General features: G+C 39.1%; 3 protein-coding genes across 3 annotated transcripts; all 3 read left to right on the top strand.

Annotated features, from left to right (window-relative positions):
- The first annotated feature begins 6,470 nt into the window (after positions 1 to 6,470).
- Positions 6,471 to 7,244, top strand: LOC115730095 (cysteine-rich repeat secretory protein 38-like). Its single transcript, XM_030660689.2, has one exon. It carries the CDS (start codon positions 6,471 to 6,473, stop codon positions 7,179 to 7,181), a length of 711 nt encoding a protein of 236 aa, XP_030516549.2. The 3' UTR covers positions 7,182 to 7,244.
- A 10,323-nt stretch (positions 7,245 to 17,567) lies between these two features.
- On the top strand, positions 17,568 to 18,302 carry LOC115730097 (cysteine-rich repeat secretory protein 38-like). The gene has a single exon (XM_030660690.2). It carries the CDS (start codon positions 17,568 to 17,570, stop codon positions 18,288 to 18,290), a length of 723 nt encoding a protein of 240 aa, XP_030516550.2. The 3' UTR covers positions 18,291 to 18,302.
- Positions 18,303 to 23,812: 5,510 nt separating this feature from the next.
- On the top strand, positions 23,813 to 25,195 carry LOC115752367 (cysteine-rich repeat secretory protein 38-like). The gene is made up of 2 exons (XM_030690517.2): positions 23,813 to 24,180; positions 24,651 to 25,195. Exons 1-2 carry the CDS (start codon positions 23,840 to 23,842, stop codon positions 25,036 to 25,038), a joined length of 729 nt encoding a protein of 242 aa, XP_030546377.1. The 5' UTR covers positions 23,813 to 23,839; the 3' UTR covers positions 25,039 to 25,195.
- Positions 25,196 to 26,433: the final 1,238 nt, after the last annotated feature.

The raw sequence follows: 26,433 nt of genomic DNA, 5'->3' as shown, positions 1-26,433 counted from the left end.
ATCAATTTAGTCTTTCCAATCAATTTTGACCGTAAATTGTTGATATGGACTTAAACCTTTAGACAATTCACTAATTTAGTCATTTTGGCCAATTTTGACCGTAAATTATTGATGTAGACGACAGTCTATTCACGTGACATGACCAAGACCGACGTAAACGATTTTTGATTTTTTTTTGGAATTTTCTAAATTATTCTTTTTTCCCTTTCTTTTCGTTAGTGGGTGGCGACACCTGTGATAGCCAGCGAGGGTTGCCCTTATTGTCCGTCACCAGATCGAGTGAAGGAGACCCTCACGGGTCCTGTTTGATACTTTTTGAACTATTATCCCACTAGTAATGCTAGCTAACGAAAGGCTCGAAGTGGGAGCCCCACTCTTGATTTAAGCTTATTTCTTGCCTTTTTTTTTTTTTTTCTTTTCAGTTCTTCTTCTTTTCCATTTGGGACAAAATTGGCCATCCTTTTCTCAAGAAAAAAAAGAAGTAAGAATAGGAATTTATTATTCGAGAAATAAACTAAGTACAAGTAAGAGCAAAAAAATCATCTACTAGTTTTAACGACACTATTTGGTTTAATTAGATCTTTAATATATGTTATCACGTTATAATCCGAGTGTTTTAACTAATAAACTTTCATTTTATTGAGTGTGACCAATAGCGCAATGTTATTCATTTTTTTGTTTCATGTGATAATGTTCTAGGGAACTTTTTCTTTCGAATTGCATGATAATAATGGATATTTAGAATTTATAATGTACTTAACTCTTCACTGTAAATCTTTTCTTGAAAATGTGTATAAAAAAATCGTCTAGTGATGACATAAGAAATGAATAAAAATTGGACTACTAGATCCACCAAATAAAATGAAAGTTGAACAGGTTGAGTACACGGAATATAGTATGATGACGTATATTACAGTTTATGATTAAACCAAATGCATTAGTTAGAACTAGCGAAACAAAATTTCATGCTTACTTGAGTTTGGGTTCTCTTTCGAAAAATGGTTTCCTAGTGCAAAATAAAAAAGAAATATGCAATTCATCAAAACAATAAGGGTTAATCCCACAAAAACTCCAAATTGGTACACCTGTGATAAATTTATTCTAAACAATTTTTTTGATCACAAAAAATCTCAAACTAGTATACCCGCGACAAATTTGCCTCAAATTATTTTTTCGACCATCAGAAATCTCAAACCGATACATCCGTGGTAAATTTTTCCTAAACTAATTATTACCCTAAACCGACACACATGTGACAAATTTTTCCTCCATTAATTTTCGTTAAATTGGATTAATACCATGAAAAACCCAAATTGATACACCCGTGACAAATAGAGGGCAAAAATCCAAACATGTATATTCGGCAATTGCCACGTGTCATTCAACTTAGCAATTTGATGATAAAATTTAACGGGAACTAACGGAGGGTAAATTTGTCACGGGTGTACGAGTTTGGGGTAAATTTGTCAAAGGTGTATCGGTTTAGGGTTTTTGGTGATCAAAAAAATAATTTGGTAAATTTTTTATAGGTGTACCAGTTTGAAATTTTTCGTGGTATTAATCCAAACAATAATTATTCTTTTTGGTCAAAAAACAATAATTAGTTTTTTTGGTCGACTAAAAAAAACAATAATTAGTTGGCTATCAGCCTAAAAACTTATTTTTGTTGGGGAAAAAGAGGATCACCAGCTTTATCCCATGTGAAAAAAAAAAGGGGAAAGAAGAAGAAAATAAAGGTAAAAAATAAGCTTAGATCAAGAGTGGACCCTATATTTAACCTTAATCTTGGCAATGAAATTTTTAAGTTGCAACCGCATGCTAAAGTGGGACCCACAAAAAATAATGTTGTCCATTCAAAGTGGCAGGGATGTCTCCACGACGGTAAATGAACAAAGGAAGGAGCAAGCTGATTTATTTTCGCAATCCCTTTGTAACCACTTCCAGCCGGAAGAAGAGTAATTCCTCTTGTAACCGCGTGATTTGTTCCATTACGACAGAGACTTAGAATATGCACAAGACACAACAGGACAGGATTAGAAGAAGTGCAAATTAATCAGCCACGCTGTTATTTCGCGTGTGTCGTCTTGTTCATCAAATTTCTCGTGTCATTCCTGATTTGATTTGCACGTAACAGAAAGTGTTAAAGTATCTCGGATTGCTTATTTCCGAGATCTATATTCAAATTTCTTAATTGGACTTTCTGATAATTTCCAGCAAGGTAATTACGTCTATGCGCACGATGAAGAGATTTCTGACTTGAGTAATTATTGGAAAATATGTCTGGACCAACATGCATTGAAAAAAAAAAAAAAGTTATAACCTCGTAAAGTCTTCTAGGAACATATACGGAAGAAGGACACAAATATGTTCAAGGTAGTATTTGTTTAATTAGTCGAACCTTACTTTTTAGTTGCTTTTACTTTTCACCATTTGCCCCATAAGTCTAGCTCATCTGAAAGACTTTTCCAGATAACAATTCTAGAAAGTGGAGTGCCTTGCCGGAAAATTTTTACTTCTCCCTCAGGGTATTTCTCTAAAATCAACTAAACTTTTTCAAACTAATACAAACCCAACATGCACCTATATAAATTATATACAGGTAGACGAACCTCTCTCATTCATTGATTATAAGAATAGTGTTGCAATTGATAATAAGTACGCTATAATCAGTAGTTTAGGATGTGTTTGGCAACGATTATAATTTTAAAAAATCAATTTTGTTCATAATTGATTTTTTTTTTCTGATTGCAATTCACTAGACGAGTTTTAGAGAACCAGAACGCATTTGACAATTACACAAAATTTATGTTCCCAGAGTGAAAAAGCCTTTGGCAAATGCACAAAATTTCTATTCCCAATAACAATTTTCTCTTCCCATTTTTATCATTTAAGTCAAGTAATTATATCTTGTCACTATAAAGTCAACCTATATGGCATCACTAATTAAATGAATACATATCATGCATAATACATAATTTGTCTATTTATTTCATGAAGCATGAAGCATATGAAAGATATTTAAAAGAACATGAGGCAATCTGCACTTAAATTTTTGCCATGAATTTGCACTTAAATTAGCTTATGAAAGAAGTTCAAATAGTCCTAGTGTTGAACAAGTCAAAGCCATCTTCACAAGAGTCAGTTCAGGGAGATATTTCCTGCTCCTCTCCCACATCTATAGCTCATTATTTATAACTCATTTAATATCATTCAAACTTTAACTGATTTGTTATACAGATTCTTTACAAGTGTATATAAATATATCATCTCTTTACAGATAATCAACGGGAGAAATCAATACAAGCATCAAATTCAATTTAAAATTGCTCTCTCTCTCTCTCTCTCTCTCTCTCTCTCTCTCTCTCTCGTAGTTTCAAGTAGGGGTGTGCATGGTCCGGGCCGGTCCGGTCCCGGCATGGAACCGGGGACCGGACCGTAGTCCCGGTCCCCATATTTTCGGGACCAAGGACCGGGACCGGGGTAGCGGTTTCGGTCCAGGCCGGTCCCGGTCCGGTCTCGGTCCCAGCCCCGTAGGACCGTTAACTATTGAAAATCTAGTCAACTTACTAAACTATGCCATGGTAAAAACATAGTGACTCGCTATGACTTTTATGATCGACGAACTTGACCAAAATGTTCGAATTCAATACCAAATCCAGCCATTACATGACAAAAACATCACCAACCGCACTCAAAAAAGTCTGCAGAGAGAAAAGATGACAAAAAACAAGATGGAAAATAAGACTAAAAAGAGAGTCTTGAGGAGGAGAGTGCGACCGTGCAAGGTTGGGAAAAAAATGGGCAGTGGACTTTTATTATTTTGTTTTGTTTTCAATTTTTTTTTTGCAATTGTATATATTTATATATAAATAATTATATATTATTGGCGGTCCGGTCCGGGCTGAGCCGGTTCGGTCCCAATACAAGAAACCCGAGAACCGGACCGCCCAGTCACCGGTCCCATTTATTGGGACCGGGGACCCGACCATCCACCTCAAGGACCGGACCAACTTGGCCGGTCCGGGCCGGCCCGGGCTGGTCCGGTCCAGTTTGCACACCCCTAGTTTCAAGTTCTCTTTTTATTCACCCGCACTTTGATTCTTTCATTCTCTAAAGATCCTGTTATTGCTCCATGATGATGCTCATTGTGTAGAGAGGGATTGAACATTAGCTCGATGATGTTCATCATTTAGAGATGGATCGAAGATAAGCTCAGTGGTATTGCTCCACGAAGTTTGTACTTAAATTGCTTACTAGGATAAAAATCAATTTTGCAAAGTGGTTAAAAAACAAGATTACAAAAGTCAGAAACACAAAGTTATAGAATCGAACGACGAGTAGATGTGTCAAACGGGTTAGTCGGGTCGTATATGGTCCTACTCATATTGACCTATTTAACCTGTTTTGATCTATTTTCATGTAATACAAATCTAACTACCCGTACCCAACCTGTATTACTTAAACACTTATATATTTAACCAAATTATGGACTATTTGTTTCTTATAATTTGTTAAGAAAAATGATATTCCTTTTTCTCTAGTGGGTGGAGATGGAAACTAGCGGTGGAGATGACTGATCGAGCAATTGAAGAGACGGACGAGTGAGGGGAGTTGGCTAGTCAAGCATCCTTCCCATAGGCTTCGCTCTGGTTTTTTTTGGTCAAGGGAACAAAGTAGAACTTTCCCTAAGCATTCTCACTTTATTGGTCTTGTTTCTCAAATGTGATTATGGAACAAAAAATTAATTTTTATTTTTATTTCTGCTCTATATCTATTCGTAATAGAATCAGAGAATTTGAGAATTATTTACGTAACCAAATAGATTTTTCATCTTTTTCTATTCTGGAAACAGAATCGAAGAATCAGAATCGTTGGTAAATAGGCTCTTAGTATCTTTTCATTCTCCATGTATTGGATTTTTAGCTTTTGTTTCACCTATTACATTCACCGTTTTTGCCCGACGTTATTGTTTACATCTTGCTTGTAGAGATGATCTCTTTTCCACTCTTGTTGCATGTAATTATACGAGATAAGCACACTATGAGTGCTATAACTTTCAAAATGTTCACTTAGGTGCCATAACTTTCAAAAATCGTTCACTTGAACGTCACGTTGGAGCAAAATCGTTCACTTGAGTACTACAACAATTTTTTCGACATGCCACGTCATCTTTCCGGCGTGCTACGTCATCTTTCAGACGAGCCACATCAGCTTTCCGACGTGCCACGTCAGCTTTCCGGCGTGCCACATCAACATGGCACTCAAGTGAATAATTTTTGAAAGTTATGGCACTTAATTGAATATTTTGAAAGTTATGGCACTCAAGTGAACGCCATACAAAAGTTATAACACTTTTAGTGTACTTTTCCCTAATTATACTCTTTCTAGTTATTTCTTACAGTAACCTTGAAGTATTATATAAAGATGACAAGAAAGAGGAAGTAAACTATATGACTTCCAGTCAAGTGATGGTTACTTAAAAGTTAAAAATGCTAGTTGAACCTAATCAGGAAGCACAAGTGGTGCAGCACAGGAATGCAACAAAGTAAATTTCATTTCAAGTAGCTAGGGCAAGAAAAGAAGCGGCTGGTTTGTTAATCCATTACCACATACCAAAAAAGTCATAAACCGATTGCATTGATACTAATTCATTCATAAACATTTTAATTGGGCCGATTTAGTCCTAAATCATTCGTATTTGTGCCAATTCAGTTCATCCGGTATATTTTAATTAAAACTCATTGACATGGATGCTGGTCATCTTACAAGGCACGACCGGCTCTGACGTAGACAAATTTTACAATCTTTTAACAATTTTTTTTTCTGAGTTTTATTATTTTTGTTTTATCTTTTCATTTGGGTCAGCAAGGATCGCCTAGGCCATTGCTTGCCGCAGTCGAGAGCCGCCAAGCCCTCACCCGGGCGAAGGGCGACCCTCATCAAGTCCCCAGTCGACCCTCGAGGCCTAGGCGAGGGCCGCTCTCGACAGTCTATCTCCTTTTCCATTGAAGAGGGCCTTGTGATGTCTAAAATATCAGCAATATTTAGCTTACATTGATAGAGTCATGAGCCCTGAAGTGGACCTGCATCTTTCTGCATAATTTAACCCTTTTAATGCAGGGTGAAGCATCCGACGTCAACTTAAATACATAAGTGCGCAGACAATTGGCCTTCTCTACCCAAAATCAATCCTACACGGAGGAATCTTTCGTGAATTATCTTTGGTTGAATATTTAACCCCATCTCTTAGAAAAATATTTGAACGACGCCGGCCGTGATTGAAGATTTGTACACAATGGAAACCGAACAAGCGAAGCTGCGTAAGAAAGAGTCGTGCCCTTTGACACCTTCAATGATCTCCTCTCGTTGCCCATATAAATGCATGTAAATAACATTCTCATCACAAACACAACACAAAGGTGACACAACTTCATCTCACAGAACATATATATCTAATCCGAAGTAACAGCATGTCTTCGGCCCGCTTTGCCTTGCTCTCGCTTTTTTCTGCCCTCCTCCTACGGACCGCCCTCGGTGCCGACCCTGTCTTCCAATTCTGCTCCACCTCCAGGAACTTCACCGTGAACAGCCCGTACGAATCGAACCTCAACAAGCTCACCAGCTTCCTCTACACCAAGACCCCTTCCTCGGGCTTTGGCCTCGGCTCCATCAGCCATGTCTACGGCCTTGTGCTGTGCCGGGGCGACACATCGCCCTTGGAATGCAAGGCCTGCATGGCTGATGCGGGCGCCGAGATCCGCCGCCGCCGCCCTCTCAACAAGGGTGCGGTAATCTGGTATGACAAGTGCATGTTCAAGTACCTCGATGCCAACTTTTTCGGCCAGATCGACAACGCCAACAGGTTCGCCTCATTTAACGTGAACAATGTGAGTAACCCCGCGGTTTTCAACCGTGCGGTAAAGGGGCTGCTGACCGGGCTGGTTGAGGAGGCTTACACTATGCCGAAGCTGTACGCGACCGGAGAGGCGGGACTGGCAGGTAAGATGAAGCTGTACGGATTGGTCCAGTGTACGAGGGATCTGTCAGCGACTCAGTGCAAGCAGTGTCTGGAGAGCGCGATCAGCGCGCTTCCGATCTGTTGCGACGGGAAGGAAGGTGGGCGAGTGATCGGCGGGAGCTGCAGCTTTAGATACGAGATTTACCCTTTTGTCAATGTTTAAGAGTCTTGGCTCAAGGACCTAAGTGGGGTTTGATTATTCCCCAGCTATGGTGTTCCTGGCGTAATACATAGTAAATAAAGTGGAGGCGAGTGGGGGAATTTACCTGAAACTCTTTTATTATTTGTTTGGTTGTCGCGACCAAAATTTTTTGCTAAAAACATAGGCTAATGGACTAATATGCTAATTATTTAATTAACTTAGCTCGAGTTCTTCCAAGTCCATACCAAATCGCAACTTAAGATTATACTCGGTAATATGCCTTTATGCAATATCTAACTTTGAAGTCGCCATTAATCAGTTTATGATAAATTGATTAGACACCGAAGTAAAATAGCAAGAACTAAAATACTTATACCAACCAGAGATTATGAATTTCGGGACTTGGTTACGCTAGACTTTCTAATGCCATTTCGGTACCATTTCATTTTTGCAAAAATCATTTGATCAAGCAGCAATTTTAACCTAAGTCAAGACAAAAGTTAACATGCGGGTGCGCAATCAATTAAATGAAGCACCCATAAATCAGAATAAATTGCTAGAAGCATGCGGTGCGCCACCCAATTATTCTCACTTTATGGTTTTCGCTTTTTGAAGGAAAAAAGGTTAACCTATATGCAATACATGAATTTCTAATTCTAATGCAATGACATGAATTAAATGCAAGATATTCTAACATAATACATATGAAATTAATCTAATTAATTAGATGACTATTCTATATGACATGCAATTAAATTAAACTAATATACAATTTATGTTATAGTCTAATTAAATTGACTACATGATGTGCGAGTTAATTAAAGACATAAACATGCAATTCTATATGCAATGCATCCTATCATGCAATCTATATGACATGGCAAGAATGAATTCCTTTTGATTTTTGAAATTATTTATGACCCTAAAATAAACTATGCCTAAATATGGTTATCTTACATAGTTTAGAGTTGAAATTGACCTAACCCCTAACCTATTAAAGATAAGTTATTTTAGGCATAAAAATCTATTTAAACATGCAATTCTATGCAATCTAATCTAAATTATTCTAGAATTTAATTAAACATGCAAATTGTCTACGTGATTCTATTCTAATAATGCAATTCAATTTGAACATGCAATCTACTCCGTATGCGGTAATTATTTACATGCAAAATCTTTTAGAATTTTAAATTCTTGCAATATAATATTGTAAAAGATAGCAAGCCAATCTAATCAGTTCATGGAAATTAGATAAATAAAGATATTGCGAAGTTTAAATCACGATATTGATCTATAAATCGAAATTAAACCCCTGCCTAATTAAATGTTCTATCTACAACCTTATAGATAGACCAACCTAATTATATGGCAGGTTGCGGATTAGAAAACTTCCTAATCAATGCCTACATGGTTAGAATAATGCGATAGCCAATCAAATATACAACAAATCTTTAGATTACCCAAGATAGGAAATTTACCTTAATCTGCATAATTTACTTTCCAAATTCGAACTCGGATTGATGGGGACTTCGCGATAGACGGCGACGGCAGCTCTGGTGGGACTGTGGTGCAGTGGCTGCTCACGGGCTCGGGAACAACAGCAACTCCGATGGTGCAATGACGCAACTCTCTGCTCGAGTCATCGGGAACGATAGCAGCAATGACGGGGACTGCACAACAGCGGTAGTAGCAGCTCTCGGGTTTGCTGGTTCTCGACAACAACGGTGAAACTTGGCTCGACGGTAGCAAAAAGCGATGGTAGCTAGCAGGGCATCGGGGATAGTAGCAATAGAGATGCCAAGATTGCCAAGAAGGCTTCTCGGCTCGGCGCAGCAATGACAGAGGTTGAGCACCAGCAGCAGTAGTTAAGCGGCGGTAGCCGCAAGCAGCATCGAAGTAGAGGCGCTCGTCGGGCTTCTCGGTTCAGGCGACGGCACGAAGGACGACTAGCAGGAGCTTGAACGACCTTCAACAAAAGGGTACCTGTACCCGAAACCGACGCAGGTAGGTAGGTAGAGAATACCTAGGGGTGCGAGACAACTCTCTCTAAGGAACTCGGCAAAATAGCCCCGTAACTTCGAGAGAAGGGGTGCCTCCTCACAAAGGGGGTCGCATTGACTAGGCCCGGGCTCTTGTTTACCTAAAACACAGGTCTCCGCAAAGTCGTAAGACCATGTATGGGGGCTAATGCCTACCCAGTACCGTAAGGTCAAGGAAGTTGGTGACCTGATGATAGGAGAGCCGGCGACCGAAGCCCCGATGAATGGAGGTTGTAACTATAATGGTCCTAAGGTAGCGAAATTCCTTATCGAGTGAGTTCTGACCCGCATGAAAAACGTAACGATTTGGGCACTGTCTCAGAGAGAAACTCGGTGAAATAAACATGTTTATGAAGATGCAGATTACATGCACCTAGACAGAAAGACCCTATGAAACTTTACTATTCTTTGGGATTGGCTTTGGGCCTTTCCTGCGCAGCTTAGGTGGAAGGCGAAGAAGGCCTCCTTTCGGGGGGCCCGAGTCATCAGTGAGATATAATTCTGGAAGAGCTAGAATTTTAACATTGTGTCAGGATCTACAGGCCAAAGGACAGCCTTAGGTAAACAGTTTCTATGGGGCGTGGCCTCCCAAAAGGTAACGGAGGAGTGCAAAGGTTTCCTCGGGTCGGACGGAGATTGGCCCTCGAATGTAAAGACAGAAGGAAGCTTGACTGCAAGATCCACCCATCGAGTAGGGAAGAAAGTCGGCATTAGTGATGCGATAGTGCAGAGTGGAAGGGCCGTCGCTCAACGGATAAAAGTTACCCTAGGGATAACAGGCTGGTCTTCCCCAAGAGTCTATATCGACGAGAAGGTTTGGCACCTCGATGCCGGCTCTTTGCCACCCGAGGCTGTAGTATGTTTCAAGGTTGGGCTGTTCGCCCATTAAAGCGGTACGTGAGCTGGGTCCGAAACATCGTGAGACAGTTCGGGCTATATTCGGTGTGGGCGTTAGAGCATTGAGAGGATCTTTCCCTAGTACGAGAGGACTGGGAAGGACCGTCTATGCTTGTGGACAAAAACGTTGCAAGTCAAGAGCCTAGAGTTTTTTGACATTTGCAAAATAGATCCGAATCAAAATATTACACGAATTAAGTCCCAAAGAGCCAAATTGAGTTAGGTTGAGCGTTGTGCTCATTGAAGAATTTGGCCAGACCCAGTGAATGGGCTGACAGAATTTTTCATGCCGATTGAGGGGGCTTGATCACTCTTTTGCGGGGCTTAATTAGGCACTAATTGATTAATAAATATTTAACTAAAAAATCCTTATTTAATTAATTAGACTTTGATGGGCTGAATTAAGCTTAAAATAGGCCCCAAGACCTTTTGGAATTTCGGCACTTGCTTCCCTCTGATGGTCGAATTCTCCTTGATAGGTTCTGGTCTGACCGCACATCAATTTTAGCTCTATTTTCCACTGCTGGTCCTATTGAATGCAGATGATAATGCATGCTAAAATTTAATTATCCTAAATGCAAACTATATGGATTTAAATTAAATTTCTGTAACTTTTTCCTAAATGATTTTGTCAAAATTTAAGTGTCAACAATGGTTTATATAGGTCGTCTACAAGTAGCAATTTGATGTTTTTGTCAATAAGTCGTGACTCGTGACTAATTTCTTGCATAAATGTTCTCGTCATGTTTTAATTTAGCATAATTGGGGCTATACACAAGTCTATGTTTTACGGTTATTATGACACAAAAGTTACAGTGCGGGTGTATATGTAACAATAATTCGATCATCCACAACTTGATACATAAAACTTGTGTGTCTACAAATCATATGTAGAAATGTTTTCGGAATGGTTGGTGCAGAACTACGGATTATTGTAGAAATATCTTTCCCGTTTGTGACCTTCAATATCCTACGCGAAGAGAATTTCGGTGGTTGTGTCCAAATATTGACAAGTCCGAAAATAAAAAGGTTATATGAGTCGGCATTTCTTTAAATCTTATGTAGAGAACACGTAAAGTCTAGTAAACTTGATCTCTTCTCCATGGTCACCAACATTTTAAAGAAGGTTCATATTTTCCTTCAATCGCGGTCTTGGGTGGGCACATGCTCCATCATCACCCACATGTAATGTTAAACACATACTCCCAAGAAATAAAAAAAGTGAAGGAAAAATAAATATCCACAACCCCACCTCTCTCTCTCTCTCTCTCTCTCTCTCTCTCTCTCTCTCTCTCTCTCTCTCTCTCTCTCTCTCATAGTTTCTCTCTCCCGATCGGAGGAGGGAGCTCCACTCATTGGCTGTCATCGCCTTCACCACTCACCTCTATAATAATTGTGATAGTGTGTGTATTTTCCTCTCAATGATTTTGTGAAAGAAGCGGAAGCGTGAACAATGCAAGTCATATGTTCTCCACAAAAGGATATCTTATATATAGGGAGTGATGAGACTAATCCTAGAACTGTCAAATCTCAACCGTCCATTAAGGTTTAAACTAAGGGTTCTATAAACTCAATTAGATGTGACAAATATATAACAAATATATGCCCGTAATATATTTAATTAAATGATGAACTTAATAGGCCACATAATTAGGTTAGACCTTGTCAACCCCAACATTCTCCCACTTAGCAAAATGTTCTATTATCTATCTAATTCATGAGGCTTAAGATAACATAATTAGGCATTTATAACATCCCTTAAGTAAGGTCATATCTGACATTTAAATAGAAAAGAATTGAAGCCAGCATTCATGTTCCAATGCTACAGTACCTTTCTTCAGTTATTATCCCAGCACAAACATCAAACATAACATCTAATGGCTGTATAGTCATGAACAATCATGTTTCATAGGCTAAACATGTTGATGAGGTCCATACATAATTGTTTATTTCAAAAGGCTTCAAATGTGCACATATAATATGAAGCAACAAACCATAAATTCAAAATCCATTACATGAGGTGATCACAAATAAATAAAAATACATCATGTGTCCAAAGGCCTAAACTAAAGGCTATCAACCAAACCCATGCCAGAAATACATATTCTATTTTAATTTGGATTACATGTTCTCGAAAGAGATTGGGTGGTAAGTCTTTCGTCATGTGATCTGCTAACATGGATTTCGTAGAAATATGATGAATGGACACAATTTGATTTTGGTTCTTTGTCTCATAATGAGATACTTAATGTCAGAGTGTTTTTATGCACCACTCGACTTCTTTTTCGAAAAGAAAACAACAGCCTGATTGTCACAATAAATCTTCAATGGTTTCAAAATAGGGTCAGCTACCTCAAGCCCTATGACGAAGTTCCTTAACCATTAACCATGAGAACTTGCCTCATAACATGCTATGAACTCTGCCTCCATAATGAAAGATGTAGTTATGGGCTGTTTTACACTCTTCCATGAGATGGGTCCTCCAGTGAGTATAAAAATGGATCTCACTAAAAAGCAGGTTAGTTTTGATAATTTTATTAAAGTTTGGACTTGGTCTGCAAGTGAGTGACTGAGATTGTATTTATGTGTCGGACACAGTTGCAGGCATCGAGACAGCAATGCTGCATTGTGTTGCCTTCCTCCGATAACGAAGCGATGGATATTGCCATCAGAGAATGCAAAGAAGAAGAGATGATTAATCTGCACCTTTAGCTGCCTCAAAAAATGACCAATTTCCTTTCCGTCTCTGCTTCCAAAGTTTGAGTATATGTTTTGTGTTTCGGATGTGTATTCAATCAAAAGGTTTGTATCATAAACTCATACATGCAATATCGATAGGAATAAAAGGAGTGATACACATACAATGGAATGAGACGGAACCAAGATTTCGACGAAAACTGCACGTTTCATCATGTGAATTGAGGCTTCGAGTTTTGGATTATGTCGACTAATCACGATCCAAGCAAAATTAGAAGATCCGATTGGGGTATGTAGCTTGATCCACAAGCAACATGCCAGAGCTGAAGTATGTAGCTTTAGCAAGTCTGTCTTGCCTTCTGATGATTTTGAATCTAGAAGACCATTTATGATAATGCCACACGGTAAATTGATGCTTATTAAAAATATCTGCATCGCATAATGGGCTTTGGACGGTCAAGAATGTTAGTTAATTTCTTTGACATCGATATGCCAGGCATCGTAGCAAGAGGTTATGTACGCAATCTTTGCTATATGTAAAACTTCATGTAAAAGCAAATTAAATCTACTGGGAGAACTTCTTGTATTGATTCGGTTCGTGTTCCAGATTAAAACATTGGATCACACAATGGGATGTGAAATAAAATGGAGGTTTAGTTTAGGTAGTGGAGGGGCTTGGGCGGGCCCAAGCCCATAGCCCAACCCTGATCATCGGCGGGGTTGCGGGGCTGTGCTCCTCTAGTATGGAGTAGTATAAATATTGTTTTTCTCAAGTTATCATGCGTTAAGAAGAGATAGAAAGAGTCTACATCGCCACCTTTTGTAATCCTTGAATTTCCATAGTGGATTTATTTCTTCTCTCCCCGTGATTTTTCCCGCATGGATTTTCCACGTAAATCTGTATGTTCTTTTATTCTTCCCAATTTTATTTTCGTTATAATTTCCGCATTGGTGATAACACTATAGATGACCCTCTTGAACTAAGGACGAGACAAAGGGTTTCAATCGATTCAACAAGTTTCTTTATTCGCATTTCTTTACAAGATCAAGATGCGCTCTATAAAACTATTAACTAGTAATGAGGAAAATTGTCCAAAAATTCATAATCATGTTGTATGGCAACTAATTCATTCCTAAACCTTTCAATTGTGTCAATATAGTCATAAAAATTTTGGCAATTGCATAATTATCCCACTAGTAATGCTAGCTAATGAAAGGCTCGAAGTGAAGCCCACTCTCTATTTTAAGGCTATTTTTTGCCTTATTTTTTTTCTTCTTTTTGTTTGAGTTCTTCTTCTTCTTTTCCATTTGGGATAAAAATCCTTTTTTTTTTCCAAAAAAATAAAAATAAATAAAAATAAACAAGTAATTCTTTTGGCATATAGTCAACTAGTTATTGAGTTAAGGGATAAGTGCACTAGAAGTTATAAAACTTGTCATGAAAGTGCAATCGAGTCCTAAAACTTTCAAAAAGTGCAATGAAGTCTTCAAATTTGTAAAAAAAGTACAATTAATGGAATGACTTGATTGGACTAATTTGATAAGTTTTAAAACTTAATTTGCACTTTCTAAAAGTTTTATGACTTAATTGCACTTTTGCGACAAGTTTCAGGACTTAATTGTACTTTTTTGACACTTTTAGGAGTCAATTACACTCTGCACTTAGCCCTTGTGTTAATGGGTTTAATACCCACACATATTTACTAAGAATTTCTTGTTCAAGAAATAACCTAAATACAAGTAAGAACGAAAGAACCATCTACTAGTTTTACTGAATGCATTTGGTTTAATTAGTTTTTTTTTGTTGTTGAAGTTTTAATTAGTCTATAATATATGTTATTATGCTATAATCCATGGATTTTAACTACTATACTTTCATTTTATTCAGTGTGACCAATAGTCCAATTTTATTTGTCTTTCTTTCGTGTGATAATGTTTTAAGGAACCTTTTCTTTTGCATTGCATGATAACAATTGATGTTCAGAATTTTTTGTGCACTTAACTCGTCACTGTTATGGCGGGAGCATGAAAACACCCCTGCCATTTTGAATAGACTGCATTATTCATTGTGGGTCCCACTTTAGCATGTCCTTTCAACTTAAAAATTTGATTGCCAAGATTAAGGTTAAATATAGGGTCCACTTTTTGATCTAAGCTTATTTTTTGCCTCTATGTTCCTTTTGTTTGTCTTCTTCTTCTTTCCATTTGGGATAGAGCTGGCTTCACCAAAACACAACAGGACAGGATTGGTTTCCCCATGACAGAGCCTTGGAATATGCCCAAGACTCAACAGTAGAGGTGGCCGGTTCCGGTTCCTAAAAAAGGTGGAACCGCCGGTTCCGGTTCTAGTTCAGAACCGCCGGTTCCTAGGCCCAAATTGCTCTTTTCCTCCAAGCCTCCTCCTTTTTTTTTTTTTTTAACGGGTTGAAACCGGCCCGGAACCGCTGTTCCGAAAATTTAAAAACCAGAACCGGCCCTCAAGGTTGGAATCGTGGGCCCGGTTAACGGGCCGGTTCTGGGCCGGTTAACGGGCCGGTTCCGGGCCGGTTCCGGGCCCACGGTTCCATTTGGCCATGTCTACTCAACAGGACAAGATTAGAAGAAGTCTAAATTAATCGGCGGCGCTGACGCAGAGGACACTACAAATGTGCGTGATTACCTAAAATCCCCAACTCTCTAGAATTCTTGAAATTCTGATTTTCCCAGCAAAAGCAATTTACCAGTCAGATGGCATTTTATCTGCTTTTATTTTCTGGGGATGTTATTCTAGGATATACTCTGACCAATTGATATTAGTATTATCTTATGAGCTAATGTTGCCAATTGCTGTTGATCTGCTTTCTAATTTGATTCCAAAGTTGGGTTCTGTCTTGGTTTAATGTCATCATTCATCAAATTTCTCGTGTGGTTCCTGATCTGGTTTGCATGTGAGAGAGGTTGTTAAAGTCTCTCACCTCGCTTGTTTACGAGGTCTATATTTAAACATTTGAATTGTACTCTCAAATAATTTTCAGCGAGGCGACTCCCTCTGCATGCACGGTGAAGAGGCCTCTGATTTGAGTAATTATTGAAAGATATGTCTGAACCCAAGGACAAAAGATGCACCGAAAACTACCCAAGATATAACCTCGTAAAGTCCTCTAGAAATTTTGACCAAAAAAAAGGTCGTCTAGAAAAAATATAACGGTAAGAAGAACATAAGTATGTCATTGTTCGAGGTAGTATTTGTCGTATTAGTCAAACCTTGAAGTTTAGTGGCTTTTACTTTTCACCATTTGCCCCAGAAGTCTAACTTCTCTGAAAGACTTATCCAAACAATAATTCTAGAAAGCGGAATGCCTTAACGGACAATTTGTACTTTTCCCTCGGGGCATTTCTGCAAAATCAACTAAACTTTTTTCAAACTAATAACATATGCTGCATGCACCCATAACAATTACACTGTGGTAGACGTACGTTCATCTCATTCATTGATCATAAAAATAGGGTTTCGCGATTGATAATTAGTGCGGTATAATTAGTACCTTTTCAATCTCGCTGTGTTAGACTTTTAATTTTTTTGGCCTATTTCATTCACCTTTTTTTCCCCGACGTCGTTGCTTTATATCTTGCTCGTGGAGATGATCTCTTTTCCACTCTTGCTACATGAAGCAATACTGTTTCTACTAATTTCTTACAGTAACCTTGAATTAGTGTATAAAGATGACAAGCAAGAGGAAGTAAAATATACAGTTTCCAGTCAAATTAAGTGATGGTCGATGATATTCAAATCTAATCAGGAAGCACATTTGTGACAATTCATTTCATCCGCCAATTTTGACGGAAAATCGCTGACGTGAACATTAGCCATTTCATGTAGCACGACCGACATTGATGAGCACAAATTTTATAATTTTTAACATATTTCTTAATTTTTCTATTTTTTTTCTTCTCTCTCTCTCTTCATTTTGGCCACCGAGGGATGCCCAAGCCATGGTTGGCCGCCGCGAGAGCCGCCAAGCCCACTCTCGATCCCGCGAGGCCGCAAGGGTTGAGCCCTCGCCAAGTTCCTCGTGACCAAGTGAGAGCGGCCAAAATGGAAAATAAAAAATAAACAGTGAAAAATAATAATAATAATTCGGAACAAAATATTTAAAAATTGTAAAATTTGTCCATCTCAATATCGATCGTGTCACGTAAGATGACCGGTGTTCATGTCATCGATCTCAAGCCAAAATTGATGGGATGAACTGAATTGGTACAAATACAAATGGTTTAGGGCTAAGTTGGTCCAATTGAAAGATTTATGACTGAATTGGTACCAATGCAATAAGTTTGAACTTTTTTAGTACTTTTTTCCCTCTAAAGTATGTAGAGATATCCTACGTCAACTTAAATATACAGGAGCACGGACAATTTTCTTGCGAGAATTGGCCTTCTTTCCCCAAAATCAATCCTATGCGGAGGAGTGTTTCTCAAGCTGTTGTTGCCCACATTTGCTGCCAAAGTGCCCCGCGAGTTCATCCCCTTAATTTAACCCCAAAATCACTTGTAGGATATACTTCAACGACGCGGCCCGTGATTGAAGATTTCTACACGCGAAGCCGCGAAAGAAAAAGTCGTACCCTTTGAAACTCCATTCCCTTCGGTCAAAACCATGACAAATTGACACCTTCAATGATCTCCTCTCGTTGCCTTTATAAATGCATGCACAGAATATTCTCGTCACAAACACAACACAAAGGTGACACAACTTCATCTCACAGAACATATGCATCTTATCTCAAGTAACAACATGTCTTCGGCCCGCTTTGTCTTGCTCTCGCTTTGTTCCGCCCTCCTCCTCCAGGCCGCCCTCGGCACCGACCCTCTCTTCCACTTCTGCTCCACCCCCGAGAACTTCACCGCGGACAGCCCCTACGAATCGAACCTCAACAAGCTCACCGGCTTCCTCTATGCCAGTACGCCTTCCTCGGGCTTTGGCCTTGGCTCCATTGGCCAATACCAGGACCAGGTCTACGGCCTCACGCTGTGCCGAGGCAACGCATCGCCCTCAGACTGCAAGGCTTGCATGGCGGACGCTGGTGCCGAAATCTGCCGCCGCTGCCCTCGCAACAAGGGTGCGATAATTTGGTATGACGAGTGCATGTTCAAGTACCTCAATGCCGACTTCTTCGGCCATATCGACAATGCCAACAAGTTCTACATGTGGAACCTGAACAACGTGAGCGACCCTGAGGCGTTCAATAGCAAAGTAAGGGGACTGCTGACAGGGCTGGTCGAGGAGGCCTACACTGTGCCGAAGGTGTATGCGACAGGAGAGGTGGGACTGGATGGTAAGACGAAGCTGTACGGATTGGTGCAGTGTACGAGGGATCTGTCGTCGACTGAGTGCAAGGAGTGTCTGGAGGGCGCGATCGGCGAGCTTCCGAGCTGTTGCAACGGGAAGGAAGGTGGGCGAGTGGTTGGCGGGAGCTGCAACTTTAGATACGAGATTTACCCTTTTGTCAATGTTTAAGAGCCCTAGCTCAAGGACATCAGAGTTGTTTGATTGTTCCCTAGCTAGGGTGCTCCTAGTGGAATTTATGGTAAATAAAGTGGAGGCGAGTGTGGGAATTACGTGACACTCTCTCATTAAATGAAGATCGGTTGTTTGCATATAGAAATTTGATGTATTCATCAATGTGACATGACTGATTGAGCATAACTGGGGTTGTCCACGAGTCTATATTTTGTGGTTGTCATCACCTAAAAGTGTTAGTGCATGGTTGGTGCAGAAATTGTTACTATTGTGGACAATGACATTCCCGTTCGTGATCATTCAATGCCCTAAGTAAAGAGAATTTCGATAGTTGTATAACATAACCAACAATATCTATTTTTTGAAATGCATTACATAAGATTTATTTTAGAAAGGCCAAAGCAAATAGGTTACATACATCAGCAATTCTTTAAATCTTATGTAGACTAGAGAATAAGTAAACTCTAGCGGACTTGATCTCTTCTCCATGGTCACATATTCAATCAGGATGTTGGTAGGCACATGCTCGAACATCACCCACATGTAATGTTAGACACATAATCCCAAAAAATAAAAAGAAGTTCTCCGCATTCATTGGCCGCCCTCGCCTTCCAAGCTGCTGCCACGTCTACACCTTCTCCAGAGCCTCCAATCGAGGCCGATCTACGGTCGTGGACCTTCGGCAACTGCATATTGGGAGGCCGGTCTTTGGTCGCCGACCTCGGATTGGCCTCAATGGGAGGTCGCATATGGAGGGGAAGAGAGAGAGATCAGGGCTTCGACAGTATTGACAGAGTGGTAGAGAGACGCGGGGTGGGTTGACTTGGCAGCAGCGAGGGCTTCAACGGCCGGGACGGAGGCTTGGTTAGGTTGGCCACGGCGTAGAGAGATGGCACGAGCAGCCGAGAATGATCACATGAAGAAGAGGGATGATTACAGAATCAATCATAAACTTTTCTATTTCGTTAATGTAAACACAAATTTTCACGAGAAATTCTAATGCAGTTTTTCTGGTCAATTATAGCCAAAAATTGCTAACGGGAATCTAGTTATCATGAGCCATCCTACAAGGAAAGCTGATGTGGACTTGTTGTGGATCACTTGGTCGACAATTTCCGACGGCAATTTTCTAGAAGGTCTATATGGAAATTTCTTGCAAGTGTTTAAGATTAAATTGACAAAATTGAAAAGTTTAAAATTAAATTGACATTCATATAATATGTATGGGATTCATCTAACAATTTCTTTCAAAGAAAATGAAAAATGAGAGGTAAGGGGAGAAGAACACTAGAAGTGCCGGAAGTTGTGTATGACAGTCGCTTTAGTACCAAAAGTTTCGTCCGGATCACTTCACTACCATTTTTATAAAAAAAAACTACCACTTAAGTATCAACTCCGACGTGGCATTTTCTTATTAATATATGAAGTGGACATGGCTCACCGGAGGTCTAGTAAGCAATTAAAAAAAGATAAAAATTGACAAAAAGATATTAAAGGATAAAAAATACAGACTTAATTAGTTTTAAAAAAGCTATTTTTTTTTAAAAAAAGGACATGTCCAAAAGATGTCCTAAAACTTGTCATGAAAATAAAATTGATCAGAAATTCGACATAGCATTTTATTATTAATATATGAAGCTGACATGGCTCGTCGGAGGTCTAGTAAGCAATTAAAAAAAAGCTAAAAGTCGACAAAAATATATTAAAGGATAAAAAAATATAAACTTAAGTTTCTTATTAATGTACAAACTTGTCAAATTGGTGTAAAGGAATCCTTCTATTAAATCCGTCCATTTGGACTAACAAAAAATGATGGCATATTTTACTATTTTCTCTCTACTATGTGGTAATGACATGGCTAAGATAATATCGATTTGTTCAAATTTTAATTTAAATTATATATCAAAAAGCAAAACTAACTAATTTTTTTAAAATACAAATTTTTTATTTAAAATAAATTGAAAAATAAGCTTAAAAATTTAACCAAAAAGCTTATTTTTATTTAAAAAAGAACCAGGATCGATAACCGGGTGACCAGGCTTGTGAAGCCTTCCCCCCCGATTCTCGCATCCCTTTCTCTAATTTTTTTTTTTATCTTTTTTGTTAAATTTTTAAGCTACTTTTTCAATTTATTTTAACTAAAATTTGTATTTTTAAAAAAATGGTTAATTTTTTAATTTAAAGTTTTTAATTTTTTTAAGTTTTGAAATCTACGTGGACTTTTTTAAAAAAAAATACCACATAATATTAAAAATTTAATTAAAAATGCCACGTTAATTTTGGCTGAATTTTATCGCCGTAGGCACCAAAGTCATTTTGTCTACGATATGACATTTATGTCATCCGCCGGAAACTTTTGACGTGATACCAAAGTCATTTTGTCTCTTATATGACATTTATGTCATCCGCCAAAAACTTTTGACATCAAAATGAGCTCAATAGATAATTTTTATTGTGATGTTGTTCTTCTCCGAAGCTGCGACCTAATTAAGCTCGACACCGTCACATTAGTCAACCTCCCTTCTCTAGAAGAGTTGACTTGTGATCAGATCATAGCTCACAAACGTCGGAAGTTGTATATGACGGTCACTTTAGTACCAAAAGTTTCGTCTGGATCACTTCACTACCATTTTTTTTTAAAAACGACCATTTAAGTATCAACTCCGATGTGGCATTTTCTTATTAATATATGAAGTGGACATGGCTCACCGGAGGTCTAGTAAGCAATTAAAAAAAGCTAAAAATTGACAAAAAGATATTAAAGGATAAAAAATACAGACTTAATTAGTTCAAAAAAAGCTAATTTTTTTTTTTTAAAAAATGACATGTCCAAAAGATGTCCTAAAACTTGTCATGAAAATAAAATTGATCGGAAAGGGTTTATTTTCGTTTGGTATTGAGGATTTTTTTTATGTGAGAGACTTGTGAGCCGTGTGCTTTTTGGTTCAGTCGATAAGACCGACTTCCGTAATCTGTACTCTCTTTGATCATAGTCGAATTTCGTTTTGCCTCGCCCGTGGACGTAGATCACCTTGATCGAACCACGTAAATCCTTGTGTTCTGTGTTCGCTTTCGCATTTTGTTTCAACAGCTATGTTTGTCCTTTTGATTGTAATTGGGATTGAGGCATTCCTTATCTCCACAGGATCATGATCAAATATCAGCTCGAGGTGCAAGATCAACCGTAATTTTTCTTTTATAATAATTTGCCACAATCATTCTTTTTTAGGAGGATTGAAATCTATGAAAAGTTGGTGGATGGCAGTCATTTCCGCCATCAACATAGGTGGTGCGTTGCTGTTCCTCGCCATCCACACGAATCAAAAGCCAATACCGAGAAAACCCAAAAAAGGCAAAAAAAAAGAATAACAAGAGAAATACAAAAATTACAAAAAAAAAAAGAAAATGAAATTTCTCTTTCTGGAATTCAATCTCAGTAAAAGAAAAAAATGAGATGCTTTGTGATTATATCTTAAAATGTGATCGATAATCGCTCAAGTAAATAAATTAGAAGATTACGGAAGGAGTAAGATTTTTTGTCCAGGGCTACTTTTTCCTTCTCAGTGCCCAGCAACATCATTTGTTATCCACAAGCAGTTTGTGATGGTGTTATTGGTTGAAATATCCATGGAGGGCTTGATAAGGTTAACGTCAGTCCAGTAGAGAAATCGTCAAAAAAGTTCCTAAACATGTTGCACTTGTGCCAATTTGATCCGAAGCATTTTAAGTTTTTTGATTCAATCCTAAACCTTTTGACCTTTCATTAATTCAGTCCAATTGGTCGGAAATCGCTAACGTGAAAGCTAGCAGTCCTATATGGCACCGCCAGCACTAAAATGGATAATTTTTAATTGCATTTTAATATTTTCGATAGTTTATTTGTTAATTTTCTAATTTAGATTTTTTTTTCTTTCCTTTTTGCCCTCTAAGCCAGCCTTTGCTGATGTCGAGGGCCGCCCTCGTCGGATTGGGCGAGGGTAGCCCCTCACCAGATTGGTAGAGGATGACCCTAGGTAGTGGTGAGCAAGACGAACCGATCGAACCGGTCGATTCGGTTCGGTTCTTTAAGGCGCGGGTCTGGTTTTGGGTTCATAAAAGTGGAACCGGTGTCCTGACAGTGCGGTTCCCGATTTTAAGGAGGGAGCCAAACGAACCGAACCGGCCGGACCGATTATTTTTATATTTTTTATTTTTGAAATGTAAACCGAATAATAAAATCCCTCACGCAGACCACCTCTTGGTCTCCGCTTTCGGTCTTTCTGAATTCGCCCACGACGCTCCCGCCTTTCTCCTCCGTTTTGTCTTTCCCTGTCCTTTCTCCTACTCGCCTCTAGCTTAACGCTGCCTCTTTCCCTCTTGCTCGGGCTTGATGCTTCACAGAGACGACTTGGCCGATCTGGTTGAACAGATTGGATTACCATTCGAGGAGTTTGGCAAAAGGAAGCTCAAAGAGGGTAATCGAGGAATAGAGAACCCAGTAAGTGAGCCATTGCTGATCATCTGTGCGGTCTCTATCGCCTTTATTCAAGCATACCTAAGTAAAACCCCCCAAAAAAGAAAAGCCAGAGACAGAGACAGATGAAACCAAACTTACAGAGGATAAACGAGAGTGACGAGAGGCCTGCGAATTCAGCACAAGGGACCCAACTTTACTTCATTGAAGACCAGAACAGCACAAAGAAACAACTCGAACATAAGAAACCACAAAGACATACAGCGCTCGTGACAAGGCCTTAGTCGTAAAGTGGAGAAGGCAAGGCGCACTCAACCTATGGTTTTAGTCAATTTAACAAAGATGTAAAGTTAGGGATTATCATTAGGTAATGTTGCTCTAATACCCAACCAAAGGGCCACTACGGTACCATTCACAAAGACAGTTGTCGCTAAGGGACGACGAAATGGATTTCGCGAGGACATCATAGTTATTGGCCAAGACTTGAAGGAAATTCCCAGAACCCATTAAGCTACCGCTACGAGTTTCGGGTGCTCTTCGAGATTCTTCTTTTCCACTTTGATAGGCTCTACTGGACCGCCTAGAAATCGGATCAATTTGAACCATGCTCACCCCTATGCTCATGCCGGATCTGGCGAGGGCGGCTCTCGATGCCGGCGGAGATTGAGGGTGATGGTCCAAGGGAAAAAAGAAAAGGAAAAGAGAAGAAAAGAGAAGAAAAAATAAAAAGAATTCAAAAAAATATTAAAATCTTATTAAAAATTATCTAATTCAGCGCCGGTGGTGCCACGTAAGACTATTGGCGTCCGCATAAGAAATTTTCGGCTAGTAGAACTGAATTGACAAAATGTGAAAATATTTAGAACTAAATCAGCAAATTTAAAAGCCTTAGGATAAAATTGAAAAATGTGTGAAAGGTTTAAGATTTTTTTTTTTTTTTGACAATTTTCGCCATTTGATTGAATAGTCAAAGTCAACATTTTCAACTCCATCATCCCAGACTCACTCTCCTTCTTCCCCTATTTAATCATCAAATTCTTTCTTCAAGGATCCAAAACCTACCTAGCCTTTCATCTATACAAGAGTCACAAGTATGTTTCCCACCAAATCGATCCCTCTCCTCCTCCTTTCTTTCTTCCTTCTTCTCAGCACGAGCTTCGGTGACGATCCGCTTAATGATATCTGCTTCGGCAAAGATAACTACACTTCCGGCAGTCCTTACAAAGCCAACCTCGACAGCTTGCTCAGTGCCCTCGTTTCCAAGGTCCCTCCCAGCGGGTTTGCAACTGGCTCGAGCGGCAAGTGGAGGAATCAAGCGTACGGGCTAGCCCTTTGCCGAGGTGATGTATCGAGCTCTGACTGCAAAAGTTGCGTCTCCGATGCACGCCCAGAGCTTCTGCAGCGTTGCCCTAGGCAGAAGGGTGCTATTATTTGGTTAGACAGCTTTGAACACTTCACAACTCATGTAGTTCGCTTTGAAGTGTAATAATACCCGATGTCAAACCAACTGAAAAAAAGTGAAAGTTTCAAACTACACTAAAGGTTAACTTCTGCTTAAAATGGCTTCAGCTTGAACTATACCTAGTCAACAATGTTCATTGTGGTATGTATAATCTAGAAAATGCTCTTTATGTAAACCCCAATTAGTTTAACTTTTCTAGCCATTAATTTAATAGGTTTTCAAACAAAAGATGTTCAAAATATTCAAATAGATCATTAATCCAAGAGTAAAAGGTGGTGAGACTATAAGTTTGCAAAAGCATATGCTCTCGAAGCATAAATTAAGTATGTAAACATAAGTAAATCATATGGTTGATCTCTCAAATTAACTAGTTCCATTTTCCCTCGAAAGCTCCTATAGTTTCTCCTCCTTAATTCACGATACTCTCGATTGGCGTTCTTAGGTATGACAATTGTCTCCTCAAGTATTCCGACGTGAGCTTCTTTGGCAAGATCGACAACAGCAACAAGTTCAACATGGTCAACGTGGAGGACGTCGACATGGACTTCATGGAATTCTACATGAAGATCAAGGAGCTGCTGAACAGCTTGACGGGCAAAGCCGTGGCGGGTCCCAAAAAGTATGCGTACGGCGAGCTCGAGCTCGGAGAGGAGAAGACCCTGTACGGCTTGGTTCAGTGCACCAGGGATCTGTCCGGAAATGACTGCAAGACTTGCCTCGGGGGCGCGATAAGTGACCTGCGGGGCTGTTGCTATGGCAGACGAGGGGGGCGAACCATTGGTGGGAGTTGCAACGTTAGATATGAGCTTTACCCTTTCGCCAATGTTTGAGATTGTCATAAACTCGATGATATCAGCAAATGGATGCGTCATGTATGATGCATCAAAGTTTGGAGAAATCAAATCCAATAAAGTATGAATCTCACGAGGATGTTTTGTTGCTCTCGTTTCAACTTCATATGAAACAAATTTCTTGTTTTTCCTTAAATCTGCCCATAGTAACTGAGCATGCAACAAAAGAAAGCAGTCTTGAAATTCAATGTAACAGCTTCTAAGTCCTACATGTGAGAGAGAGAGAGAGAGAGAGAGAGGAGGGATGGGATTGTTGCGGCTTAAGTAGTGTTAATTCTTCGACTGGCTTGGGGGAAAACTTAGCTATAAACTGATCAGGTCGTCGACATGTATACGCACGTTACTATAATACAAGCTACTAACACGTGAGCCATTGCAACTACCATAAGAAATACTATCAATATTGATGTACATCTATGACTATTAGTCAATTGTCGTTATATGACGATGCACGATTGGCCATCGTTGACAAGTATATTGATCAAACGAGTCAATGAATTACCGATATGAACATTAGGAGAAGGCTGGATACTTATAGGGCGTCGGGCCACGATGCGATTATGATAATTCAAATTTGAAATTTCTAATGAGCGAAGTTACGAAGACAAGTAAATCGTGGAGCAAGAATGGACGAGGCGACATGTATGGACACCAAGGATCCAAACTGTGATTTTGAAGGAGCAACCACTTGAAACGAGATCACGGCATCGTGAGAGCATATGCACAAGATTCTTGGAGATGTGAAGACATGGCTATAACTGCTGGGCAGAAGAACCGTTCCCATACGGTTTATGGTGTGAAATTATAAATATGAGCGTTCGTCTACTGCAGATCCCTGCTCACAAACAAACAAAGATGTTATCTTTAGATTATCCTTACAATCTTGCGCAGTAGTTATAGTTTTCAAACCTGCATCGGTGATTAAATTCCAGTCTATTTCTTAGTTATAGTTTCCATATATCCGTTGTCAATTAAATTCCAACATGTATCTTTGCTGTGTATCTTGGGAGCCTCATCGTCAATTGATTCCAGCAGAGTTTGTGTACGTTTTGATTCCGTTTGAAGCGCTTGCATTTTCAAGCTTTGTCGTCGATTAAATTCCAACACGGTTTATGTACGTTTGGTTCTGTTTGAACTAAAGTCACATATTATGTCTCACTACAATATTCCCTATCCAGAGTCGCCACAAAACCTGTCTTCTCTAATAAATTGAAGAACAACTTTTGGTGAAAGATAATTTGTCGCATAAGTCAAATTCCGACGAAGCAATCATCATGATAATTCGCTTAAAAATTTAACTAAGATCAAGTTTTGAAGCAAACGAATTTCCTTGAACTGTATAACATATTATTGACCACTGAGGATGGACTTAAT

Source organism: Rhodamnia argentea, chromosome 10 (genome assembly GCF_020921035.1).
Source record: "Rhodamnia argentea isolate NSW1041297 chromosome 10, ASM2092103v1, whole genome shotgun sequence".
Taxonomy (NCBI): Eukaryota; Viridiplantae; Streptophyta; class Magnoliopsida; order Myrtales; family Myrtaceae; genus Rhodamnia; species Rhodamnia argentea.
The sequence above is the reverse complement of the archived record's forward strand: the minus strand, read 5'-3'. Positions and strand labels throughout refer to the sequence as shown.

What these genes read in the sequence shown, in the direction of transcription:
- LOC115730095 (XM_030660689.2), top strand. Translation starts at nt 6,471, where the DNA reads ATGTCTTCGGCCCGCTTTGCCTTGCTCTCGCTTTTTTCTGCCCTCCTC.
- LOC115730097 (XM_030660690.2), top strand. Translation starts at nt 17,568, where the DNA reads ATGTCTTCGGCCCGCTTTGTCTTGCTCTCGCTTTGTTCCGCCCTCCTC.
- LOC115752367 (XM_030690517.2), top strand. Translation starts at nt 23,840, where the DNA reads ATGTTTCCCACCAAATCGATCCCTCTCCTCCTCCTTTCTTTCTTCCTT. An exon ending in CAGAAGGGTGCTATTATTTG is followed by an intron (nt 24,181 to 24,650) that starts GTTAGACAGCTT and finishes TGGCGTTCTTAG; the next exon opens with GTATGACAATTGTCTCCTCA.